The sequence below is a fragment of the Petaurus breviceps genome, unplaced genomic scaffold (assembly GCF_028583685.1).
Source record: "Petaurus breviceps papuanus isolate PSGF00001 unplaced genomic scaffold, PetGlider_PUasm1.0 229, whole genome shotgun sequence".
Lineage (NCBI taxonomy): Eukaryota > Metazoa > Chordata > Mammalia > Diprotodontia > Petauridae > Petaurus > Petaurus breviceps.
Window position 1 is genome coordinate 2786610 of NW_027185903.1, and position 25597 is coordinate 2812206.

The 25597-nt window shown below is 37.9% G+C and overlaps 1 protein-coding gene across 10 annotated transcripts in view; it reads left to right on the plus strand.

Annotated features, from left to right (window-relative positions):
- Positions 1 to 24009, plus strand: part of LYRM1 (LYR motif containing 1) — a 31923-nt gene extending 7914 nt beyond the window's left edge. For 3 of the 10 annotated variants that reach the window (XM_069096091.1, XM_069096083.1, XM_069096089.1), the window contains exons 2-4: positions 4663 to 4821; positions 22107 to 22199; positions 22794 to 24009. In XM_069096091.1, coding sequence (XP_068952192.1) covers positions 4663 to 4821; positions 22107 to 22199; positions 22794 to 22910 — 369 coding nt within the window. In that variant the 3' untranslated portion in view covers positions 22911 to 24009. Of the gene's footprint in view, positions 1 to 3740; positions 3815 to 3968; positions 4092 to 4662; positions 4822 to 22106; positions 22200 to 22793 lie in introns of those variants that run through there. The other 7 variants (XM_069096082.1, XM_069096087.1, XM_069096084.1 and 4 more) reach the window with 6 other exon arrangements.
- The last annotated feature ends 1588 nt before the right edge of the window (positions 24010 to 25597 follow it).

Here is a 25597-nt window from a genome sequence, read left to right on the forward strand (position 1 = left end):
AATGTTTATTATATTGGTGGAGTTTCAGTAACAGAGTCATACTGATTCCACAAGCTTAGATTAAATATTAGGTATTTGTATGTCTGATTTTACAGAAGTTCAAGAAGTATTATTGGCCATATAAGAAATGCTGTTTCCATAAGAATATTTCTCCAGTGATATGAAAAGGAGGTTCTCAAGGGAAGAAACAAGCTATCTATAGTAATTTTTTTTGATGCTCCAAATCACAAATAAGAAATGCACATCAAAGTCACTCTGAAGTTTGATTTCACATTCATCAAATTGACAGAGATGACAAAAGAAGAAAATGACAGTGTCAGAGGGGCTGCAGTTAAATAGGCATACAATAGACTCAGTGTTGGTGAAGCTGTGAAATGGTTCAGCCATTCTGGAAAGCAGTTTGGAACAATGTCCAAAAGTTAATGTGCATGCACTTTGACCTAGATGTATCATCATTAGGCCTCTACCCCCAAAGAGATAAAGAAGAAAAGTTCTTTTTTGTACAAAAATATATTTATATTAGCTCTTTTTGTAGTGGTAAAAACCAAAACCTCAGAAACTAAGCAGGAATGGAGAAGGGGAAGGCAGTGCCCATCAGTTGGGTATTGGTTTGTGTACAAGTTATAGCATGCGGATGTAATAGAGTATGGTTATGCCAAGCATTGTGTTAGGTGATGGTGATAGATAAAGATGAAATTTTCTCAGGTGACACACCATTCAATGGATCAACCATCCATATATTCATTCTTCTCCAGGATGCACTCCTAACTCCAATGTTGTCTACTCTGCCATATTTCCAGCACTTAGTATGGTGCCTGGCACACAGCAAGTTGTTGACTTGTTGGCTTGACTTTGTTGACATATACAAAATATATACAAGGTAATTTGGTGGGCATGTGTGCATTCTAAGCATGGTAGATAGTGCAAAAACATTAGGATGGGAGATGAAATATTATATACAGGAAACATCAAAAAGAGTAAGGTATGATAAGTATGCAGAGGGAGATAGGAGCCAGGTTGTGAATGGGGTATGTATTTAATTCTTAAGCAAGAGGGAGTCATGGGAGTTTACTGAGTGAGGAAATGACATGGTTAGACCTGTGCTTTTGGAACCTGTGTGGAGGATGGATAGAAGAGGCAAGATCCTTAAGGTAGGGAAGCCAATTAGATTATTGCAGTAATCCAGAAGAGACTTGATGAGAGCCTGCCTTACTGTGTGTAAGTGTGATAAAAATATGAAACTAGTTACTACCCAAGAGATAATTGGTAAAATAGTAGTTCCAAACTTTTTGAGTGAGAACCCTTTTATCTTTGGAGGGGGGAGGGCAGGGCAATTGGGGTTAAGTGACTTGCCCGAGATCACATGGCTAGTAAGTGTTAAGTGTCTGAGCTCGGATTTGAACTCGGTTCCTCCTGACTTCAGGGCCGGTGCTCTACTCACTGTGCTACCTAGCCACCCCATGAGGACTAAAACCAAAACCAAAAAATTGGTTTTATGATTAGTATCCATTGACTGAGATCTTTAATGACAATAAGTTACTTTGAATTCAGGAATTAATTTGTATTGTGTTCATCACAATTACATCTATAAAGAATGCCTCAAAAGTTTTAGTGCAGTCTTTTACGTTTTGGTAACCTAAAACTACATTAAGAGTCTTGGGACACTGTCTGCTTTCTATGATAGTGGTACAAGGCATATTTATTGACCTACCAACAGATAAGTTCTCCAGTTACGTAATGAGTTGGACACCTAACAGAATATTTGTAACCACTGGCCTGTAAGTTGGGAACAAGGATAGTAAGAGAAAATAAATTTTGTGCACAAGCTTGTCATTTTGTAAATTTTGAAATAAACATATTAGAATGTGAGCATAATGGTCATGGATACTATAGCAGTCCTTAGGACTTCACAAAAGCAAGATGGGACCTTTTTGATGAATTGAGTGAGGTGGGACGTTGTGATATTTGTGATATGAGAAACAATATATATGATAGCTGCTTATACTTTTCCTGTGAATATTTCAGACGTATTCCAAACTCAACAAACAGCTAAAGGGACAATGATGATTTTTGCTGTTGTAAAGATGCTATCCAGTGCTTTTGAGTTTCTGTTGCTTACTTTCTGAAATGACAGAGGAAGGAGCATGTGATTAGGACATGAGGATTGGAGTCAGCATTCATGGCTTGTAATCCTGGCTCTCTTATAGACTCATTCTGTGGGACTGAGTAAGCAGGCTATTGGTTTACTATCTGCAAAGTTTATGTAGGTATCCCTACCTTTACCAATATAGGTTGGCATCTTCTTAAAAGTTGCCCAGAGCACTGAGAAGTTCTGGAGTTTGCCTAGAATCACAAGCCAGTAGAGTCAGAAATGGGACTTGAACCCTAGTGTTCCTGGCTCTGAGGTCAGCTCTTGATCCAGTACACCAGAGCTCCCTTTCATGGGTTTGGTAAGGATAGTTAATACGTATTCTTTAGTTGCTTGTGCTCTTGGGATGTGAGCTTTTTTCAAAATAATTGGGTGAATGCTAAGTCTGAACTTATGGTAAGGCCATAAAATAGGGATTGAACTTTACTTAGTATTACCAGTGAGCCTTTTGACTTAGGACTGAGCATGTTCTCTCATGGTCTGCTTTCCTTTGTAATCATATACATACATTCATACACGCACACATACATGCATATATACACATATAAGTGGAGGGGGATTGTATCACTGAATCTTTATAAGGGACTTTTAAAATAGCTCTACATACCATCTGTTAGTATTGCTATTAGCACCTTAGGTATTTGGTGAAGTTTAACTCTCTTTCATCCAACCAGACTTTCTCACTTCCATGCTTGTGTGTCATGCTGTTAGGGAAGTTTTGTTGTTTAATCACAGGGAAATGAAGCAATCTCTTAGAGAAGTCAGTTACACACTCCCTGTATTTCACATGAACTGACTCACACCTTTTCATATGAAACCTTGGAGGTTTGGGAGAGCCAGAAACTGAGAAACCAGTTTCTTTACCAGGGGGAAAAAAGTGACATCATCTTTTCTGGATTTGATTTGCAGTTGTGGGACCACAAACTGTAAAGTTGCCTCTTGGAATTCCCATCTCTCCCCTTTCCCCCTCCCCAATCATCTTAAGTATTTTGTTGCTTAGAATATCATGGAATTTTAGAGATTTTGTGAGGGAATTATGTAGCAGGATGTTTGCCTATTTACAGTACAAAACAGTTTTAAAATGTCTAATTTAACTGGTTAAGCATGGTTTATTCAGCATGGGAAATTTTACAACTCTAGAATGGTCACTGTAGTCAGGATCTATACAGAGCCTAATTCTTGAAGGTCTGCCTAGGATGAGAGAGTCTCTTTAAGATGAAATTCTTTACAAGTATCCTTTGAATTAAGAATGTGTGTATCGGGGGCAGCTGGGTGGTGCAGTGAGTAAAGCGCTGGCCCCCTGGGGTCAGGAGGACCCGAGTTCGGTTCTGGCCTTAGACACTTAACACCCACACCCACACACACACACACACACACACACAAACCATGTAACCTTGGGCAAGTTAATTAACCCCAATTGTCCTCCAAAAAGGCAAAAAAAAAAAAAGAATGTGTATATGGAGTTGGGATTTTCAGCTCAAATATGTTTTCTTTGATAAACAAATTCTTGTAAACTCAGTACCATCCCAGGTATCTGATTTCCAGGTATTAAGCCTCTTCATGTGTTAAGAATGGGTCATGTTTCCTAACAGCAGTGATCAGTCTACTTCACAATCCTGATGATCCTGTTTAGGGAGGCTTGGAGAGAACAGGAGGGACTTAGAGGTAGGTGTCATAAGTGCTATCCCTAGACCTGCAGCTCATTTACTGTGTCCCTGTTATTTGATATAATGAAGTGTGCATCTGTTAAAGGAGATCTAGTTTAGTAAAACCTTTATTAACTGGAATCCTCTAATAATCAGAATGTTTTTTTTTACAGAATTCTTTGTGGATACAGAAACAGATGCTGAGAACAAAAACCCAAAGAAATTTTGCCCAACCAGCCATCTCTTCCTCTTCTGCCCCCTAAAATTAAAGGTTCTGATGTGGCCTAACTCCTTAGGTCAATACACTTTCATACCAATATCCTATATACAAAGTATTTAAAGAGAAAAATTAATGTTAAAGATAACCTGGAGAAGCCTCAATCATTAAAGTAAAATTCATTTGTGTTTGGTAATTATTAGGATAAAAAAGTAATGTTAAGAAAAACTTTTTAAAAGAGTTCTTATTCTTAAAAGGTTAACTTTTAACAGGAAAATTCAGTTATCCAGAACACCCAAGGCCATAAGTATTCAAGTTAAAGGAGGGGTTTTATGTATTATGGAATACAGATGTGACTCTCAAACCATCTGTTTCCCAAAGGAGTTTAGGTTTCCAATGTGGAAAATAGGCTATCATTGAGCAACCTCTTGCCATTTTATAGGCTAAAAATAAAGTAAAAATGGTGGAGAGGTAACTGATGTTCTTGATTCTCAAATTCTGGGTAACTTTACCATGCAAATCTACTTAGAAAGAGCAATTATTTATGGAATAATTAAAGAGCTTGTGAAAAATGTTCATCTACCTGGCTGCCTACTATCAAATGGAATTTTTACGCAGAATTTTCCTTTTCTGTTTTGGTGGTTCCAAAGATGACAACAGCAACACGACAAGAAGTTCTGAGTCTCTACCGCAGGATTTTCAGGATCACAAGGAGATGGCGTGCAGCCTCAGGGCAGATGGAGGACACTCTCAGAGAAAAGCAGTACATTATAAATGAAGCCAGAACGTTGTTTCAGAAAAACAAAAATGTAAGTGGGATCCACTGTTATTTGTCAAGGAACTAAGCAGTTCCTTGTGATGTTCTCTTCATGTCTTTTCATTCCTGAAAATAATGAGAAGGAGGAGGAGCTAATATTACAGGATGGGGGGGAGGGTTAAGGTCAGAGTTGTAGCCTCAGCTGTGGTTTTGTTGTTAAGTAATTTTTTAGTAATGTCCAACTCTCTGTGACCCCATTTAGGGTTTTCTAGTCAGATACTGGAGTGGTTTACTGTATCTTTCTCCAGCTCATTTTATAGATGAGGAAACTTGAAGCAGACAGGGTTAAGTGATTTGCTCAGGATCACACAGCTAGTAAGTGTCTGAGGCTAGATTTGAACTCAGAAAGATGAGTCTTCCTTACTGTAGGCCCAGTATTCTATTCACTGTGCCACCTAGATGTCCTCAGCTCTGGTAGAAATGGGCTTTTGACAGGACTTAGGTTATAAAGTGCCTGATGTGGCTTCTGTAGGGAAGAGCTGACATATCACTCTTTACTTTTTCTAGCATTTCAAGGCATTGTTGGTGAGTCACATGCTTACCCTCAGAATAACTCACTAGTTCTATCATTAGGCAAGTCAATAGGAATTTTTAATGGAACTCATCTAGGTTATAAGGTCTTAAAGGGAGGGACTGTAGCCTTAAATTCTTTGGATCTCCTACCCCTCAGCACTTGGCATAGGTGCTTCATAATGAACTATAAACTGTAAAACTCCACCAATAGTTCCAGCCAGGTAGGGGATAGGAGAGAACACAGGATTAGGGAAGAGCTAAAGCTTGGGTAATCTTCATAAGGTATGTTCAGACTGGCTCAGTCTTTACCAGTGACCAAGACAGGCACTGAGCAGATACCCAGGACATAACTCCAAGAGGCTCAATTTCATTTATTCTTTCAAAAGTATATTATGTCAGGCACTGTGCTAGACAATAATCAGACCTGCTTTAGGGATATGTGAAAGAGATTGAAAAAGGCAGAGACTGGAATAAGGAAGACTAATTAGGATTAGTCCAGATGAGAGATAATGAGAATCTCAACTAGAGTGGTAGAGAGAAAGGAACAAATACAAGAAATATTGTAGAAATACAATCAACAAGACTTGGCAACTGATTGGATAATGGGGATGAGGTAGAGGGAAGAGTGGAGGATGCCACGGAAATTGCTAACCTAGGTGACTGGAAGGATGGTAGTGTCCTTGATGGAAATGGAAACATTAAGAAGGAGGGGAAGGGTTTACAGGAAAAGAAAATTAGCTCTCTCTATTTCGACTTGTTGAATTTGAAATATGTATAGACATCCAGGTTGAAGGGTCCAAATTGGTCATTGGTGATAGAGGTTTGAATGTATGGATATGGACATTATCTATGTGATAACCAAACCTGTGAGAGCCTATGAAATCTAAAAATATAAAGAAAAAAGAACCCTTGGATATACCCACATTTGGTGGGGTGTTACATGGATAATAATCCTGCAAAGAATATTGAGAAGGAGGGTCAAGTAGTAGAGAGAGACCCAGGAGAGAGAGCTCTGTCATGAAAACACAGAGAGGAGAGAGTATCCTAGGGAGAGAGGGTAATTCTTAGCATCCCATACTGTAGAAAGAGCCACTAGATTAATTAAATCACTGGTGACCTTGGAGAGAACAGTTTCACAGAATTATAGTGCTGAAAGGGACCTCGAACAGCAGCTAACCCAGACCTCTCATTTGGAGATCCAGCAAGATTGAGTGATTTGTCCACGGTCATAAAGATAGTAAAATGACAAAATCTATATTTAAAACTCTGGTCCTCTGACGCTAATTCCAATGCCCTTTCTGCTACACAGTGTAACTAAGTGATAAGGTTTGAAGCCAGATTGCAAGAGTAGAAGTAAGATGAGAAACCAAAAACAATCAATGTAGACAGTTCTTTCTAGAAATTTGGCTGTGAGGGGGTGAGAAAAAAAGGGAAAGGGGGGGATGGTATTACCAAGTTAAGAATTTTTTGGACAGTTGAGCGTGTTTGTAAGCAATGAGCAGGTAGATAAAGAGATATATGAAAATTAAAAAGAGAAGTCACAATAGAAATACAGATCAGAACTATTCTGACTTTTAACCTCACACATAGCAAATTATTGAAGTGGACAAAAGATAAAATATTATTCATGTTGGAAGGGCTGAGGGAAGACAGGCATGCTAACATCCCCTTGGTAGAGCCGTGAAGTGGTCCAGCCATTCAGAGAAATATAACAAAACTTCTGTGAATTGATGCGCAGTGAAATGGGCAGAACTAGGAAAACATGACATACACAATGACTACAACAATGTGAAAAGAATAAAATGAAACTGAATGATACATAATTATAATGACCAAGCTCAGTTCTGGAGAAGAATTAGAAAAATGCACCTCTCTCCTTCACTTCATTGCAGAGGCAGAAATTCTATACCATCACTGTGTTATTTGGTTTTACTGACTCCTTTTTTTCTCCTTTTAAAATATTTTTGTTGTAAGATATGACTAGTTGGATTATAATTATATGTGTATGTGTTATATCCCTTACTAACCAGTAAGCACCAGGAGGGCACAGGCCAAGTATTATCTAAACTCTGTGTTTCACCTGGCACTTAACAGCACTGTGCCCTGTAGCTGTTTGCTTAATCAGTGTTGGCAGAATTGAACTAAAATATTGATTTAATTGGAACTTTCCCTACTGCCTTTCAGACAGATTCCATATTCTTTAAACTGACATCCAATGCATATCATCATCTGCTTATCAATTTCTTATTACTTCACAATAAACCCTTTGTTTCTTTCTGTTTTATCACTGTCCCACATACTGCTCTTTTGTTAGATCATATAAATGACCTGTCTATACCTTTGTTCATTCTCCCAAAATTTATAATGTCTTACTTTTTCTTTAAATTCTATCTTTCTTTCAAAACCCTACTCAGACAGCACCTTCCCCATGGCATATTTATCCATAGACATAGAACATCTAGTCCAACCATACCTGAAAAAAGAATCCATTCCATTTATGAATAAAATATTAAGAAGTTTTTCCATAAATAAATCTGAAATGAAATTTGTACTCTTACAGCTTCTACCTGTTGTTCTTGGTCTGTTTTCTGGGGCCAAATTGAACAAGTTCAGTCTTTCTTCTACTTGATAGCCCTTCAGATACTTGGAATCAGCCACCATCAATAAGCAATTATTCAGTCAGGAAGCATTTATTAAGCACCTACAATGGTACCAGGCATTGTTGTTAAGTTCCAGGAATACAGAGAAAAGCAGACGTCCCTGCCCTTAAAGAGCTCACAGTCTAGCAAAGAAGACAACATGCAGACTAATATCATTCACTTGTTTCAGTCATGTCCAACTCCTCTTGACCCCATTTGGGATTTTCTTGGCAAAGCTATTGGAGTAGTTTGCCATTTGCTTTTCCAGCATATTTTATAGATGAGGAACCTGAGGCAGACAGGATTAAGTGATCTGCCTAAGATCACACAGCTAGTAAGTATCTAGCTAGATTTGAACTCAGGAAGATGAGTCTTATCTATTCTAGACCCAGCACTCTATCCATGGTGCCACCTAATTGCCCTAAACAAATATGTACAGATAAGCTATATACAGGATAAATAGAAAATAATCAACAGAAGAGAGGTGCTAGATTCAGTTAGATAGAGAACACAACCTGTAGAAGGTGAGATTTTAGCTGGGACTTCAAAAAAAGCCAAGAGGTAAAGATGAGCACATTTAGCATTTCAGGCATAGGAGATAACCAGTGAATATCCCCAGAAATGAGAGCTGGAAAGACTTGTTTGTCTGGTTCAAGCAGTAATAAGGAGAGGCCAGTGTCACTGGATCCCAAAACACCGGGGGCGGGGGGGAGGGAGGTTGGTAGTGATAATAAAAAAAAGCTCGCATAAGTAGGAGGTAACTAAGTTACGAAGGATTTTATATTTGTTTTTGAAGGGAGTCACTTGAGTTTGTTAACTGGGGGGTGGGTGACTTGGTCAGATCTGTGCTGTAGGAATATCACTTTTGTGACTGATTGAAAGATGGATTGGAGTGGGGAGAGGCTTGTGATAGGAAGATGGACCAGTAGGTTATTGACTGTCAGGAATAAGGAGATGCTGGCCTGGAGTTAGTGGGCTGTCTAAACCCTCCCCCCTTCCATGGAATGGGCAGATGAGAACAATTTGTTCAGTGGCCACAAAGGCAGCTGAGACAGGTGCTGTGGAGCTCTTAGAGCTTGGTTAGACGTTGAAGATGCCAAGGTCACCCACTGCATCTTGCACCATCACCAGTTATATTGATTCTGTCCTGCCACTGGACTGTGATAACTGGAAAAGAGTCAGGCCGACTTTGTTCAACTCTTCCTCGCTTAAATCCAAATTCCAATAAATCAAAAGACATCACCCATACCATTTTACCTATCTCAGAATCCTGTGGCTACAGGCAAGTGACAAAGCACCAGGTGCAGGTATGCTGGGAGCTATAGTCACAAATCTGCATATAGGCATCTGAGGCCATACGGTTGTCTTCTTACTGGAAGCAGCAGTGGGATTCAGCAGCCACTTGGGTATCTGAGCAGCCTTTTAAGGATCGCTCTGCTCACCTCCTGGTGTGAGGAAGTGGCTAGAAAAGGTGCCCTAAAAATTGTCTGCTTACCCAACCCTGACCTGATTACCATGGTAGAAACACCAAAAAATGTACAAAAACTTCTGCAAAGATGTCTCCACTCACCAGTGGTACATGGAATGTGCACACACTTATAGATAACAAAATCCAGTAGACCTGAAAGACAAACAGCTCTCTTATTGCATGAGGATCAGCAGGTATTACATCCAGGTAGCAGCCCTGAATAAAATAAGACTGGCAAATGAAGGCCAGCTTACTGAAGTTGGAGATGGATACACTTTTTTCTGGAGTGGCTGCAGTGAAGGGGAGCTCCATGAAGCTGGCATAGGTTTTGCAATCAAAACTAATCTAGTCCACAAGTGTGTATGCCCACCAAAAGGAGTGAATGACATACTCATGACACTGTGATAGTCACTTGTAGGAAAACACCACACTACCATCATCAGTGTATATGCTCCCACCATGATGAACCCTGATGAGGTCAAATAAAAATTTATGAAGACCTGGAGACTCTTTATCATCATTGTGTCAAAAGAAGACGATCTCATAATTCTAGGAAGCTTTAATGCTAGAGTAGGTTCAGACCAGATATGGCACAGAGTCCTAGGGAGGAAAAGAATTGGAAACAGAAAAACAATGGTCACCTACTACTGAAGACTTGTGCTTCTCATGACCTCATCACTAACATTTTCTTCCATTTACCTAAATGCAATAAAATTTTGTGTATTTTTCTTGCAGCAAACATTGGCATTTAATAGAGTGTGATTGTAAGGTGAAGAGACAGGATGTGAGAGTAAGACAATGTGTGGTGTAGACTGCTAGACTTATCCTCTCCTAGCTTAATATTTGTATTCATCAAAAGCAGCAGTCCCAAGGAAAAATGACTACCAGAAGAATTAATGTCAGATTAGAGCTCTTCTCTGAGAAGGGAAGTTGAGCCAATACACGGTTGGCAACAGTGGAGCAGAAAAGGAGTGGGCGGCTTTCAGAGATTTGGTGTATAGCACTACATTTGCTCATCTGGGTCAGAAAACTCACAAACAGCAAGACTGGTGTGAAAAAAATGATGGGGAAATTCAGAAGCTGCTAAATGAAAAATGAAGACTCCACAGGGTTTACCAGCAGGATATTTCATCCATCTCTAAGAGGGCATTTAATTCTCTCAAAAGTTAAAGTACAAGCAAAACTTCCAGGGATGCAGGATTCTTGACTCAATAAGAAGGCAGATGAAATTCAGTTTTATGCTGATAGTAACAATCCAAAGTGCTTTTAGATACCCAGAAGGCGATTTATGGGCCAAAGATCTTAAATACTCAGTACTGATTGGAGCCACATTGATTAATGATAAGGACATGATCCTAGAGAGATGGGCTGAATACTTGCGTAGTGTTCTCAACAGGCCATTATCAATCAAGTCACTCCCTCCCTAACTGATGTTCCAACTGAAGAAGAGGTTTTGAGTGCCATTAGGCTTCTTTTGTGTGGCCAAACACCTGATGCTGATTCTGTTCTAGCTGAGATTTTCAATGGGGTGGGGGGAATTTCATTGTTCCTGCAAAAGCTGACTGAAATCTTCCAGGTTATATGGCAAGATGAGGTTCAAGGACGCCTCTGTTTCCCATCTCTATAAAGGTAAAGAAAATAGATTGTCTTTTTTTTTTTTAAGCAATCGGGGTTAAGTAACTTTCTCAAGGTTACACGGCCAGTTATTTCTGGGTGTGGTGCTGAGTATCTGAGCCCGGATTTGATCCAGGTCATCCCGACACTGAAGCTGGTGCTCTTACTTGCTGAGCCACCTGGCCGCCCCTAAGCAATTGGGGTTAAGTAACTTGCTCAAGGTTACACGGCCAGGTGTTTCTGGGTGGGTGCTAAGTGTCTGAGCCTGGGATTCGATCTCCAGGTCTTCTCAACACTGGAGCCGGTGCTCTTACTCGCTGTGCTACCTGGCCGCCCCGAGAAAATAGATTGTCATTTGTGATGATCACAGGGGAGTCTCCCTCTTAGTCATTGCTAGTAAGATTCTTGCCAGAGTCCTCCTTAAAAGGCTGACCTGGAAGATGGTCATCTACCTGAAAGCCAGTATGGCTTCAGAAAGGGCTGAGGAACAGTCGATGTGGTGTTTGCTGCCTTACAACTCTAGGAGAAATGCCAGGAGTAGAACAGAAGTCTGTACACAACTTTTGTAGATCTGACCAAAGTTTTTGATATTGTCAATCATGAAAGCTTATGGAAAATTATATCAAAATTTGCTTACCCAGAGAAGTTCATAGGTATTGTATATCAGTTTTATGACAGCATGCTTGCCCAGGTTCTGGATAACAGATAGTGCTCTGGAGCTTTCCCAGTCACCAGTGAAACAAGGCTGTGTGTTTGCTCCCATGCTTTTTAGCATGATGTTTTCATGTTAACAAACACCTTCAGTGAAAATATATAGGGCATCAAGGTCAGCTAATGCACTGATGGTAAATTCTTTAACTTGAAAAGGTGACAAACCAGGACCAAAGTGAAGGGAATGTTGGTGCATGATTTTGGTTTGCAGATGATTGTGCACTCAGTGCAGCCTCTGAAGCCGAGATGCAACAAAATATGAATGGTTTCTTTGCTGCTTGTGCTAATTTTGCTAACAATTAACACCAAGAAAACATAGGTGCTCCATCAGCCAGCACCATACCAACCATATGTGGAACCATTGGTTACAGCAAATGGAGAAGTATTGAATGCTATGGCAGTATATTTTCTAGGGATACATTGATTGATTCTAGGGACACATTGATAATGAGATTGATACATACATTGCCAGAGTTAGCTCAGTGTTTGGGAGACTCCAAAGAAAGTACTGGGAGAGAAGAGGTATTAGACTGACTACCAAACTGAAGGTCTACAGAGCCATTGTGCTGACCTCATTGTTGTATGCCTATGAAGCCTGGATAGGCTACCAGTGCTGTGCCAGGAAACTGAATCACTTCTATTTGGAATTGTCTTAGGAAGATTTTGAAGATCACCTGGCAGAATATGATACCAGGTACTGAGGTCCTTTCTCAAACTAAACTGTGGAGCATTGAAAGTTTACTGCAGAGAGCACAACTCTGATCGGTTGGCCACTTTGTTCAAATGCCAAATATACGCCTGCCTGAAAGACTATGGGAAACTCACATAGGGCAAGAACTCACATGGTGGTCAGAAGAAGCAAAACAAGGACACTCTTAAGGTTTTTTTCAAGAACTTTGGAATTGATTGTGTGACATGGGAGACACTGGCACAGGACCACCCAGCATGGCATGCCCTCATCAGAGGTGGTGTTGTGCATGATAAGCAAAGAAGAATTAAAGTAACTGCAAAGAAACCCAAGATGCACAAATTTAGAGAATCCACCCCAGATGTTCACGTGGACTATTTGTGCCCAATCTGTGGTAGAGCATTCTGAGCCTGTATTGGTCTGATCAACTAGTCAGACGCATTAGAACTTGACTTTAACATAGTGGTGTCATTTTGGTCCTCTTCCAGAATGAAGGACAACAACCAACCAGTGCCCTTGATGGTAATAGGGAAGTTTGGACAGGGAAAGATAATGAGTTTAGTATATCTATGGGACATCCAGTTTGAGATGTCTAATAGTTGGAGACTGGAGTTCAGCAGATAGGTAAGACTGGATAAGTAAATTTTGAGACTCATCAGCATAGAAATAATTGATTCCATGGGAACTGAAGAGGTCACTTTAACTGATGAGTTCATCAAATGAAATAGTATAGATAGAGATAAGGGCCCAGAGAGCCCTATGGCACACTCAAGTTAGTGAGTGTGACCTGGATGATGAAGATCCAGCAAAGGAAACTGAGAAGGAGTGGTCATATAAGTAAGAGAATCAGAAGACAGTACTTTTCCAAAAAACCTGGAGAGAAGAGAGTATCAAGTGATTATTCTGTGCCGGGCACTGTTATTCTCTAAGTTGCAAATACAAATAATATGATCTTTTTTTGTCACTGTTCAGTCATCGCCAGAGATCTAGCATATTTTAGCTTTTCTGAAATCCTATCTCTCGTCCTTACATTTAATCCCTGTTCCACATAACAGCCCTTCAGATATTTGAAGATAGTTCTCTCTTGTCTTCTGGGTACTAAACATTGACAATTGATCATCTTATAGCATGTTCTCCAGCTCCTTTAATACCCTGACTTGCACCAACTTATCAGTGTCATTTCTAAAATATATCCAGGGCTGAACACAAGACCCAGTATATGGTAGGAATAGGACAGCACATGGATACTGTCATCTCTCTAGTCCTGAACGTTGTCTTTTAGCATAAACCTAATTTTTATCACATCGTTTCTTTCTGCTGCTATTATCCTATTGTTGACTTGCTTGAGCAACTAAACTCCCCAGATTTATATCAGATGAACTGCTATGTAGCTACACCTTCCCAGTCTTGTAATGTGAAGCTGATTTTTTTCAACTTAAGTTTAAAAATGAATATTTTTCTTTATCCCTATATAGATCTCCCTCATGAATCTCCTGGCTGCCACAAGGCACCTAGGTGGCTCAGTGGATAAGAGTGCTGATAGTCCTTTGAATCAGGAAGAGGTCACACTTGCCCTCAGACAAGTTATGTGAGCCTGGGCAAGTCACTTAACCCCTGCTTACTTCAGTTCCTTCAACTGTAAAATGGAGATAATAATAACAGCTAGTTATGTTGTAACATATCCTAGAGTTGTAAGGATCAAATGAGATAATAAAGTGCTTATTGGCATAGCACCTGGTGTATGGTATGCACTATATAAATGTTAGCTATCATCATCATCATGGTTTTAAAAAATAACTTGACCCTACCATTTCTTGAAGCTATTGACCTATATCTCTCCTAAGTTTCCATGACAAATTTCCAGAAGTAACTGTTTATACTTATGTACACTTACTTTCCTGAAATCTGGCTTATGACTCCACTCAATTGAAACTGGTCTCTCTGAGGTCACCAGTATTCTCTTTTTTTTTTTAATTTAATTTTTTCCCCTCAATTACATTTAAACAAAAATTTGTTTTCCAAATTTATTTATTTTTAGTTAACAGCATTCATTTCCACAAGATTTTGAGTTACAAATTTTCTCCCCGTCTTTCCACTATCCCTACCCCAAGACAGCGAGCCTACTGAATGCCCCTTTCCCCAGTCTGTTCTCCCTTATATCCTCCCTCTTCTTCCCCCCAACCTTCTATTAGAGTAAGATGGATTTCTGTACCCCAGTGCCAGTATATCCTATTTCCCAATTGCATGTAAAAAACAATTTTTTTAACATGTTTTTAAAACATGGATTTCCAGATTCTTTCCTTTCTTCCCTCCTCACCCACTCCCACTGGGAAGACAAGCAATTCAGTATAGGGTTGTACATGTGTAGTTATGCAAAACATTTCCATAGTAGTTATATTGTGAAAGACTAACTGTATTTCCCTCCATCCTATCCTGTCCCCCCCACTTGTTGTTTTCTACTTTGACCCTGTCCCTTTTCAAAAGTGTTTGCTTCTAACTATCCTTTCCTCGAATCTGCCCTCCCTTCTATCGTCCCCCCTCTTATCCCCTTCTCCCCTACTTTCTTGTAGGGTAAGGTACCCAACTGAGTGTATATGTTATTCCCTCCTTAAGCGAAATCTAATGAGAGGAAGGCTGACCCATTCCCTTTCCCCTTCCTGTTCTTCCCCTCCATTGTAACAGTTTTCTCTTGCCTCTTTTATATGAGATAATTTACCCTGATCTATCTCTCCCTTTCTCCTTCTCCCAATATATTCCTCTCTCACCTCTTGATTTTATTTTTTTAGATATTATCCCTTCCTATTCAACTGATCCTGTGCCCTCTGTTTATGTATACATGTACACACACATACACACTCACGTGTATATTTATATACACATACACCCTCCTATACATACATATCTATACACACACAAACACATATATATACATATATATTCCTTTCAGCTGTCTTCATACTGAGAAAAGGCTCATGAGTTACATTTATCATTTTTCCACGTAAATAAATAGTTCAACTTTAATAAATACGTTCCTTATGATTTCTTTTCACTGTTTACCTTCTCATGCTTCTCTTGCTTCTTGTATTTGAAAGTCAGATTTTCTGTTCAGCTCTGTTTTTTTCTTCAAGAATGCTTGAAAGTCCTCTATTTCATTGAATGACCACATTTTCCCCTGAAGCACTATACTCAGTTTTGCTAGGTAGGTGATTCTTGGTTTTAATCCTAGCTCCTTTGGACTTCTGGAATATCATATTCCAAGCCCTTCAATCCCTTAATGTAGAAGCTGCTAGATCTTGTGTTATCCCAATTGTGTTATTTTCTCCTTGACATGGGAACTCTAGAATTTGGCTATAATGTTCCTAGTAGTTTTCTTTTTGGGATCTTTTTCAGGAGGTGATAAGTGAATTCTATCCATTTCTGTTTTGCCCTCTGGTTCTGGAATATCAGCGCAGTTTTTCTTGAAAATATCTTGAAGGATGATTTCTAGGCTCTTTTTTTTTTTTGGAGGGGGAAAGCCAGAGCAATCGGGGTTAAGTGATTTGCCCAAGATCACATGGCTAGTAAGTGTGTCAAGTGTCTGAGGCCAGATTTGAACTCAGGTCCTTCTGACTCCAGGGCTGGTGCTCTATTTACTGTGACACCTAGCTGCCCCAGGCTCTTTTTTTGATCGTGGCTTTCAGGTAGTCCAATAATTTTTAAATTCTCTCTCCTGGATCTATTTTCCAGGTCAGTGGTTTTTCCAATGAGATATTTCACATCACCTTCTATTTTTTCATTTGTTTGGATCTATTTTATAGTATCTTGATTTCTTATAAATCATTAGCTTCCAGTATAATTTTATAATTATAATTAGCTCCAGTATAATTTTGAAGGAATTACTCTCTTCAGTGAGTTTTTGAAATTCCTTTTTCATCTGTCCAGTTCAACTTTTAAAGACATTTTTCTCCTCATTGGTTTTTGGACCTCTTTTGCCATTTGTGTTATTCTATTTTTTAATGTGTTATTTTCTTCAGTCTGCCAGTTGACTCGCTTTATATGATTTTCTTGCGTCATTCTCATTTCTCTTCCCAATTTTTCCTCTACTTCTCTTACTTGATTTTCAAAATCCTTCTTGAGCTCCTCCATGGCCTGCAAGCAGTTCATATTTTTCTTGGAAGCTTTTGATGCAGGGGTTTTAACTTTGTTGTCTTCTTCTGGTTCCATGTTTTGATCCTTTTTGTCCCCCCAAAATGATTCTATGGTCTGATTGCTCTTCCTTTGTTTGCTCATCTTGCCAGACAGTTACTTGACTTTTAAGCTCTCAGCTGTGGTAAAACTCTGCTTCCAGAGTGGAGAGAACTGTGTCCCAAATTTTGGGGGTTTTCACTGTTGTCACAGCTAAGAGGAGGGCACCCTCTCTACAGCCACCACAAGCTCTGGCACACTAGTGTTCCTCACTCCAGAACCATCCCCCAAGACTTCAACCCAGATCCAAGCAGGTCAAAGCAAGAGCGAATACCTTCTGAATGGTGGCTTGATCCCCCTTCTGTCTGCAGGCCAGGAACTCCAGAGGCAGCCAGGCAGCAGCAGCTGCCCTCCCGCCACCACCTCTGCAGCCCCAGGGGTAGAAGCTGGACTGTGCGTTTCTCTCACCCAGGTCCAGCAGAGTGACCTTTTACTTTCTCTTTGGTGTTTATGGGTTGAGAAGTCTAGAAACTGCCACAGCTGCCAGTGATTCACCCTCCTAAAGTCTGCTGTGGCTGATCTGTGCCTCAGGTCGAGGTCAGTGTGACTCACACTCTGAGCTCCCAGCCTGGTGTGATAGACCCTTCCTGTCAACCTGCCACGCTGCATTCAGTGGAGTATTTGTTTCAATCTGTCACTTTGTGGGTTCTGTAGCTCTAAAATTTGTTTAGAGTCATTTTTTTACAGGTATTGGAGGTAGTTGGAGTGGGAGATCAAGCAAGTTCCTGCCATCTTGGCTCCACCCCCCCCCCCAAACAAAAATTTTTAAATTTTGAGTTCTGAATTCTTTCCCTTCATCTTTTATCTCCCCCCTCCTTGAGAAAACAAGTAGTTTGAAACAGATTATACACATGCATTCTTGCAAAATATTTCCATATTAGCCATGTTGCAAAAGAAAATGGAGACCTAAAAAAACAATAATAATAAGGGTATCCTTCAGTCTGCATTCAAACTCTCAATTCTTTCTCTTGAGTGGGATAGCATTAATTTGCATTTCTTTAATCAATATTGATTTAGGACATTTTTTCATATGACTAGCTTTTATTTCTTCTTCTGAAAACTGTTCATATCCTTTGACCATTTATAAATTGATGAATGACTCATTCCTATAAATTTTACTTAATTATGTATTTGAGAAATGAGGCCTTTATCAGAGAAAAATTGCATTAAAATTTTTTTCCAATTGTTTTCCTTCTAATCTTGGCTACAATTTTTGTGTTTGCGCAAAAACTTTTTAATTTTATGTAATCAAAATGATCCATGTAGTTATTTTTTTTCAACTAGTGGTTTGTCACAAAATCTTGCACCTTTGAGTTAGTCAAGATTACTATAGTCATTTGCTGCTGTGTATTATGTATGTAACCACTCTATTTCTTAGCCAGTACCAGATTGTTTTAATGATTACCTCTTTGAAATACAGTGAAATCTGTTGCCTCCATGCCACCTTCCCATTTTGGGTTTGTTTTTTTCATTGATTCCATTGATATTCTTAACCTTTTGTTCTTCCAGATGAATTTTATTATCTTTTCTAGCTCTGTAAAATAATTTCTTGGTAATTTGATTGGTATAGCACTGAATAAGTAAATTAAGTTACATAGAATTGCATTTTGTTGTATTGTCTCAAGCCTACCCATGAAGCAATTAATATTTTTCCAGTTGTTTAGATCTGACTTTATTTGTGTGAAAAGTCTTTCTTGACAGGTAGACTCCCAAGTATTTTATATTTTCTACAGTTATTTTACGTGGAATTTTTCTTTTTATCTCTTTCTGCTGGATTTTGTTGGTAGTGTATAGAAATGTTATTGATTTACATGAGTTTATTTCCTGCAACTTTGCTAAAGTCGTTAAGTATTTCAGCTAGTTTTTTACTTGATTCTTTAGGATTCTTTAAGGATGCTGTCATATCATCTGTAAAGACTGATAGTTTTGTTTCCTCATTGCCCATTCTAATTTCTTCAGTTTCTTTTTTTTCTCATTGCTGTGGCTAGAATTTCTAGAACAGTATTGAATAATAGTGGAAATAACGGGCATCCTTGCTTTACCCCTATTAGAAAGGCTTCTAGCTTGTCTCCATTATAGATAATGCTTGCTGATAGTTTTAGATAGATACCATTTATTTTAAGGAAAACTCAATTCATTCTTGTGCTTCATAGTATTTTTATTAGGAATATTATATTTTGTCACAAGCTTTTTTGCATCTTTTGAGGTTTTTCTTGATTTTGTTTTTGACCAATTACACTGATAGTGTATCACTAGTATAAATCTTACCTGATCCATAGTGTATGATCTTTAGTGACATACTTGGCTAGTATTTCATTTAAAATTTTTGCATCAGTATTCATTAGGGAAATTGGTATATAGTTTCCTTTCTCTGTTTTTGCTCTTCTTGGTTTAGGTATCAGCATCATATTTGTGGCATAAAAGAAATTTGGAAGGACTCCTTTACATGTTTTTCCAAATAGTTTGTATATTATTGGGGTTATTTGGTCTTTAAATATTTGGTGATATTCACTTGTGAATCCATCTGGTGCTAGGGATTTTCTTCTTGGGGAATTCACTGATTGCTTTATTCACTTTCTTTTTCTAAGATATATTTAAGTATTTTATTTCCTCTTCTCTTAATGTGGACAATTTATATTTTTGTAAACATTCATTAATTTCACTTAGATTGTCAGATTTATTGGCATATAATTGAGGTTAAATAGTCCCTAATAATTACTTTACTTTTATCTTCATTGGTAGTGAATTGAATTCACCCTTATCATTCTTGATACCAGTAATTTGATTTTCTTCTTTTTTTTAAATCAGGTTATCCAGTGGTTTATTTTATTGTTTAAAACCTGCTCTTAGTTTTAATTCTGTTCTGTAGTTCTGTTGTTCTCTTCCTTTTAATTTTATTAATCTCTTTTAATTTGAAGAATTTCCAATTTGATTTTTAATTTGTTCTTTTTCTAGTTTTTTTTAGTTGTATGCACAATTCATTGATATGCTTTCTCTATTTTTTTGATGTAAGTGTTTAGAGATAAAAATTTTTCCCAAAGTACTGCTTTGACAGCATCCCACAAATTTTGTTGTCTCCGTACTGTCATTCTCTTTAATGAAGTTATTTATCGTTTCTATGATTTGTTCTTTGAACCACTCGTTCTTTAAGATTTTTTAGTTTTCAATTAATTTTTAATTTATGTTTCCACAGCCCTTAATTGAATATAATTTTTATTGTATCATGGTATGAAAAGGATGCATTTAATAGTTCGGCTTTTCTGCATTTATGAGGGTTTTTTGCACAAATACATGTTCAGTTTTTGTGAAGGTGCCATGTACAGCAGAAAAAAAAGTATACTCCTTTCTATTCCCATTCATTTTTCTTCAGAGGTCTGTCATATCTAACTTTTCTAAAATTCTATTCATCTTCTTTACTTCTTTCTTGTTTATTTTTTTGGTTACACTTATTAAGTTCTAAGAGAAGAAAGTTGAGGTCCCCCACTAGCATAGCTTTACTATTTCCTCCGTAATTCATTTAGCTTCTCCTTTAAGAAACTGGAGGCTATGCTATTTGGTGCATACATATTTAGTATTCATATTATTTCATTGTCTATGGTACCTTTTAGCAAAATGTACTTTTCCCTGCTTCTGTCTTTTAATTAGGTCTTTTTTCACTTTTTGTCTAAGAACATGATTGCTTCTGCTTTTTTTTCCCCACTTCACCTGAAACATAACAGAATCTGCTCTAGCCCCTTATTTTTACTCTGTGTGTGTCTGTTTCAAGTATGCTTCTTGTAAACAACATATTGTTAGATTCTGGTTCTTAATCCATCCTGTTTTCCACTTCCATTTTATAGGTGAGTTCATCCTATTCACATTCACAGTTATAATTATTAACTGTGTATTTCTCTCTGTCTTTTTTCCTTATTATCTCTCTCTTTTTACCTTCTCCCTCTGTAAAAGTCTATTTTGCTTCTGACCACTGACCACTACCTCCCTTAATCCACTCTCCCCCTTATCAGCCTCTCTTCCCTTCTCTATTCCCCCTCTCCTCCTACTTCCCTGTAGAATAAGATAGATTTTTCTACCTGAATGTGTATGTTATCCCCCTCTTTGAGCCAATCCAGTGAGAGTAAGGTTTAAACTTTGTTGGCTACCCTCTCCCCCACCATCTTCTCCTCCATTGTAAAAACTCTTCCTTTTGCACCTCTTTTACATGAGATAATTTCCCCCATTCTTCCTCTCCCTTCCTCCTCTGCATTTATCCTTTCTCACCTCTGAATTTTACTTTTCTTTTTCTCACACCCATGCTCTCTGTCAATGTATATTCCTTTTAACTCTCCTAATAATGATAAAGTTCTTAGGTGTTTCAATTCTCATCTTTCCATATAAGAATATAAACATTTTAACCTCATTGATTACCTTAGGATTTTTCTTTCATGCTTAATTTTTTATGCTTCTCATGAGTCTTGTATTTGAAAGTCAAATTTTCTATTCAGTTCTGGTCTTTCTTTAGGAATGCTTCAAAGTCCTTTATTCCATTAAATGCCTGTTTTTTCCCTTTGAATGATTATACTCAGTTTTGCTACTGGATAGGTTATTTTTGAATATAATCTTAGATCCTTTGCCTTTCACAATATTATGCCCAAATTCTCTGATACTTTAATGTGGAAGCTGCTAAATCATGTGTGATCCTGTGACTTCATGATATTTGAATCATTTCTTTGTGGCTGCTTTTGGGCATTTTCTCCTTGACCTGGGAGCTCTGGAATTAACTGTAATATTCTTGAGAGTTTTCATTTTCACATCTTTTTCTGGAAGTGATTGGTGAATTTTTACAATTTCTGTTTTACACTCTGGTTCTAGGATATGAGAGCAGTGTTCTTTGATATTTTCTTGAAATACGATGTCTAGGCTCTTTTTCTTTTTTCATCATGGCTTTCAGGTAGTCCAGTAATTCTTTTTTTTTTTTTTAAAGCAATTGGGGTTAAGTAACTTGCCCAAGGTTACACGGCCAGTTATTTTGTGTGGGTGTTAAGTATCAGAGGCTGGAACCAATCCTGGGTCCTCCCGACTCCGGGGCTGGTGCTCTTACTATGCCACCTAGCCACCCCAAGTCCAATAATTCTTAAATTACATTCCTTGAAACTAAACAGCCTTTGTGGACCACATATAAACAATTTTTGGAATTTGAAACATCCCTTTTTCAAGCCTTCAGACTAGAATGCCTGGCAGAAATAATTTCCTTTCTTTTTGATCGTTCTCAGGTGGGATTTCTAAAGCAGTAAGATTTAAGCTAAAATAATTCTCCATTATTAATCTTGAGTTTATTGGTTGCATCTGTGAGGAAATTTTTTTAAAATAGGCAAGTATTTTATGTAGCCTTAAAATATGCTAACCTAACCCTTTTTTAAAATTTATTTTTCCAATTCAAACAGCTTACGGATTCAGAACTAATTAAACAATGTATAGATGAATGTACAGCAAGAATTGAAATAGGATTGCATTATCAGATCCCATATCCAAGGCCAGTAAGTGTCAATCTAGTCTCTACGTTTTAGTACTAATCCATTATCTCACCCAAACTTGGTAATTTCTGAGCATTCCTACTCATGTGACTGGTGGTTTCTGGGAAGCATGATACTGCTGCAAAGGGATTTAACACAATTTAGTTTCTAGATCTGGGGTTCTTAACCTTTTTGTGTGTTTTGAACTCTTCTGACTATTATAAACTGTGGACCCCTTCTGAAATTGACTCTTTCCTACATTCATTTAAAAAAAAAAAGTTGAATTTCACTTAGAAGTTAATGAAAATTAAGATGTATTTTTCTTGTTTAATTCACTGACTTCTTGTAATCTACCTGTGAACTCCTGGGTAGAGGTCCCAGATTAAGAGCCCCTGCTCTAGATTGAGATAGAAACTGGGGGAAGGGGAGGGAAGAGGGGCATCTGCAAAATGTTTTGGAATAGAAGTAGCATTGCCACCACACTTAAAAGTTAATTTATTTCTTTGGTTTTTCTCATGGTGGGGAGCTTGGCCCATACACTATTGTTTTTTAAAAAGGGCAAACACCATCTCTGGGTTTTCACATTACTATATGACACAGGTTTTTTTCTTTGTGCAGATTCACCTGCCTCCAACGGCCCTCACTCCCCTACAGAGTCGTGGACTTCAAACCCAGGAGAAGCTAAGGAGACTTTCCAAACCATTATATCTCAAGTCTCACAATGAAGTTTCTTAATCCAAGAAATAGGTTCTCTGTATGTACCATGGGCCAGGCAGAGACTGAGCACAGATGATGAATCTTTTCTCCTTGACTTAAGTCCAGTCAGAGAAAAGAAGGACAAATAATATAGAGTCTTTGCTGGAATTTCTCTTAAACACTCAGATTTGGGTCTTTAATTTCAATAACACTAATTTAACATCCTTGAATTTGTCAGTATCAGTGTGTTGCCACTAGATAGGAATATGCTAACTCGCAAAGATTATTCCTAATCATAATCTTAGTAACATCTTAGATGAAAATCTGAACATAGCAAGAATTGAGTTTAAATTTAAATTTTAAAAATTACAAAATTTTTTGTGGAAATAATGTAGATGTATACACAGAGAAAGCTGCGGAATAGAGACATTGCAGTACCTGTTTGTTAGTAGCTTTCTTGGAAGTTCTTAAAATTACTGTGACAATCAGATACTAGCTTCAGACTTGGAAATCCCTGTGGGCTTTATTTTATTTTGTATTTAAGTGATGGATATATTTAAAATCAGACCTTTTATGTTTCAGTTGTTCTCCCGATAGCCTTTTTTGGCTCTCCTGACTCAAGGATACACTTTTAATTGATATTCAAGTAGGCTAGTTTCTTCTTTACCACACTAGCATAATCCATCATATGTACCCATTATCCCCTTAACTGTTAGTGCAAGATATCATCGTATCTTGGAAATTTGGGGGAGGAGGGAAATATGCCACATTTTCAGAAATTGATATAGTGTATTTAATTCTGTCCATTAAATGGACAGAATAAACACTGTACAGTTTTTAAAACATGTGACTTAATAATTCTGGTCTTAAAGCCTCACTGCCAACTCATACTACAATAGGTAAAAAGTAATCACTATTTCTACTTGACAACAAAATTGGAATCTCACAAACAGAAGAACATGCTGTATAAATTATGAGGCTAGGCCAATTTGAAATTATGTACAAATAGGAAAAGGAAAATCTTGATCAAAAGTAGAAAGGACTGTGCCTTTGTGATAAGCCACTGAGAGTCACTATACTTCAGTGTTTTCTTTTTTGTTTTCAAAGATGAAAATATTCAATAAAAACTGTTCATAAATGTTTGTCTTTTACTATTTGTACCCATTCCCAAAATTACTTTGCAGAGACTTTATATAGTCTTATTTATTTTAGTTAGGAAGTAGAGTGTTACATTTGGAGTCAAGAAGCTTTCTAATTTGCATAGGGCTATCTGACTCAAATCACAGCAAACCTTCATTATCCTAATTTTGGGAATAAAAGAATATCCTCACAGATGAGGATTATCATGAGATAGAAGGAGAAGGTGTATTTAGAATTAGACAAGGAGAAGGAAGGAGAATAACAATTCATTCTTCAGTGCTTCAAGTTCTACAAAACACTTTCTTCACAGAGGTGACTGGTGACAGTGAAAGAGCATTGGACCTGGAGTCAAGAAGACCTAAGGTTGAATCTATCTCAGACACTGACTAGCTGTGTGACCCTGGGCAAGTCACTTAACCTCTTTGGAACTCGGTTTCCTTATCTGTAAAATGAAGGGGTTGGGCACAGTGCCCTCTATGGTCTTGTCCAGCTCTGAATTCATGATCAAAGGTCAAAGGATATGAACAAGCAGTTTTCAGATGAAGAAATTAAAACTATCTATAGTCACATGAAAAATGCTCTAAATCCCTATTGATTAGAGAAATGCAAATCAAAACAACTTGAGGTATCATATTATACATCTCAGATTGGCTAACATGACAAGACAGGAAAATGATAAATGTTGGAGAAGACATGGGAAAATTGGAACACTAATGCATTTTTAATGGAGTTGTGGACTGATCCAAACATTCTGGAGAGCAATTTGGAACTATGCCCAAAGAGTTATAAAATGGTGCATACCCTTTGACCCAGAAATACCACTTCCACGTCTTTATCCCAAAGAGATCATAAAAATGGAAAAAGGACCCACATGTACAAAAATATTTATAGCAGCTCTTTTTGTGGTAGCCAAGAATTGGAAATTGAGGGAATGCCCATCAATTAGGGAATGACTGAATAAGTTGTGGTATATGAATGTAATGCAATACTGTTGTGTTATAAGAGATGATGAGTGAGCAGACTTCAGAAAAACATGAAAAGACTTATATGAACTGATGCCAAATGACGTGAGCAGAACCAGGAGAATATTATACGTAGTCACAGCCACATTGTGGGATGACTTTCACAGACGTAGCTCTTCTCAGCACTGCAAGGATCTAAGACAACTTCAAAAGACTCACAATGGAAAATGATGTCCACATCCAGAGAAAGGACTATGGAGTCTGAATACAGACTACAAACCATACTATTTGCTCTCTTTTTTTCTTTTGTCACTTTGTTTCTTTTTTCTTGTGGTTCTTCTCATTGGTTCTCATACTTCTTTACAGTATGACTCATGAAAATAAAAGATAAGTAAAGTCATGATCAGAGTCATGTGCTGGGATATCTGTAAAATAGACCCACAGCTTTTCACCAACCTAATCTCTAACCATCTCAGTGATGGTAATCTCTAATTCACCAAGGTTTCAAGAGAGCATATTGCTCCTGTGCATGCTTTATGGATACAAATAAAATGATACTGAAATTTAGGCAGTTTGCCTTTTCAGATTTTTAAAGACAAAAAATTCATTGACCCCTGTGGTTTT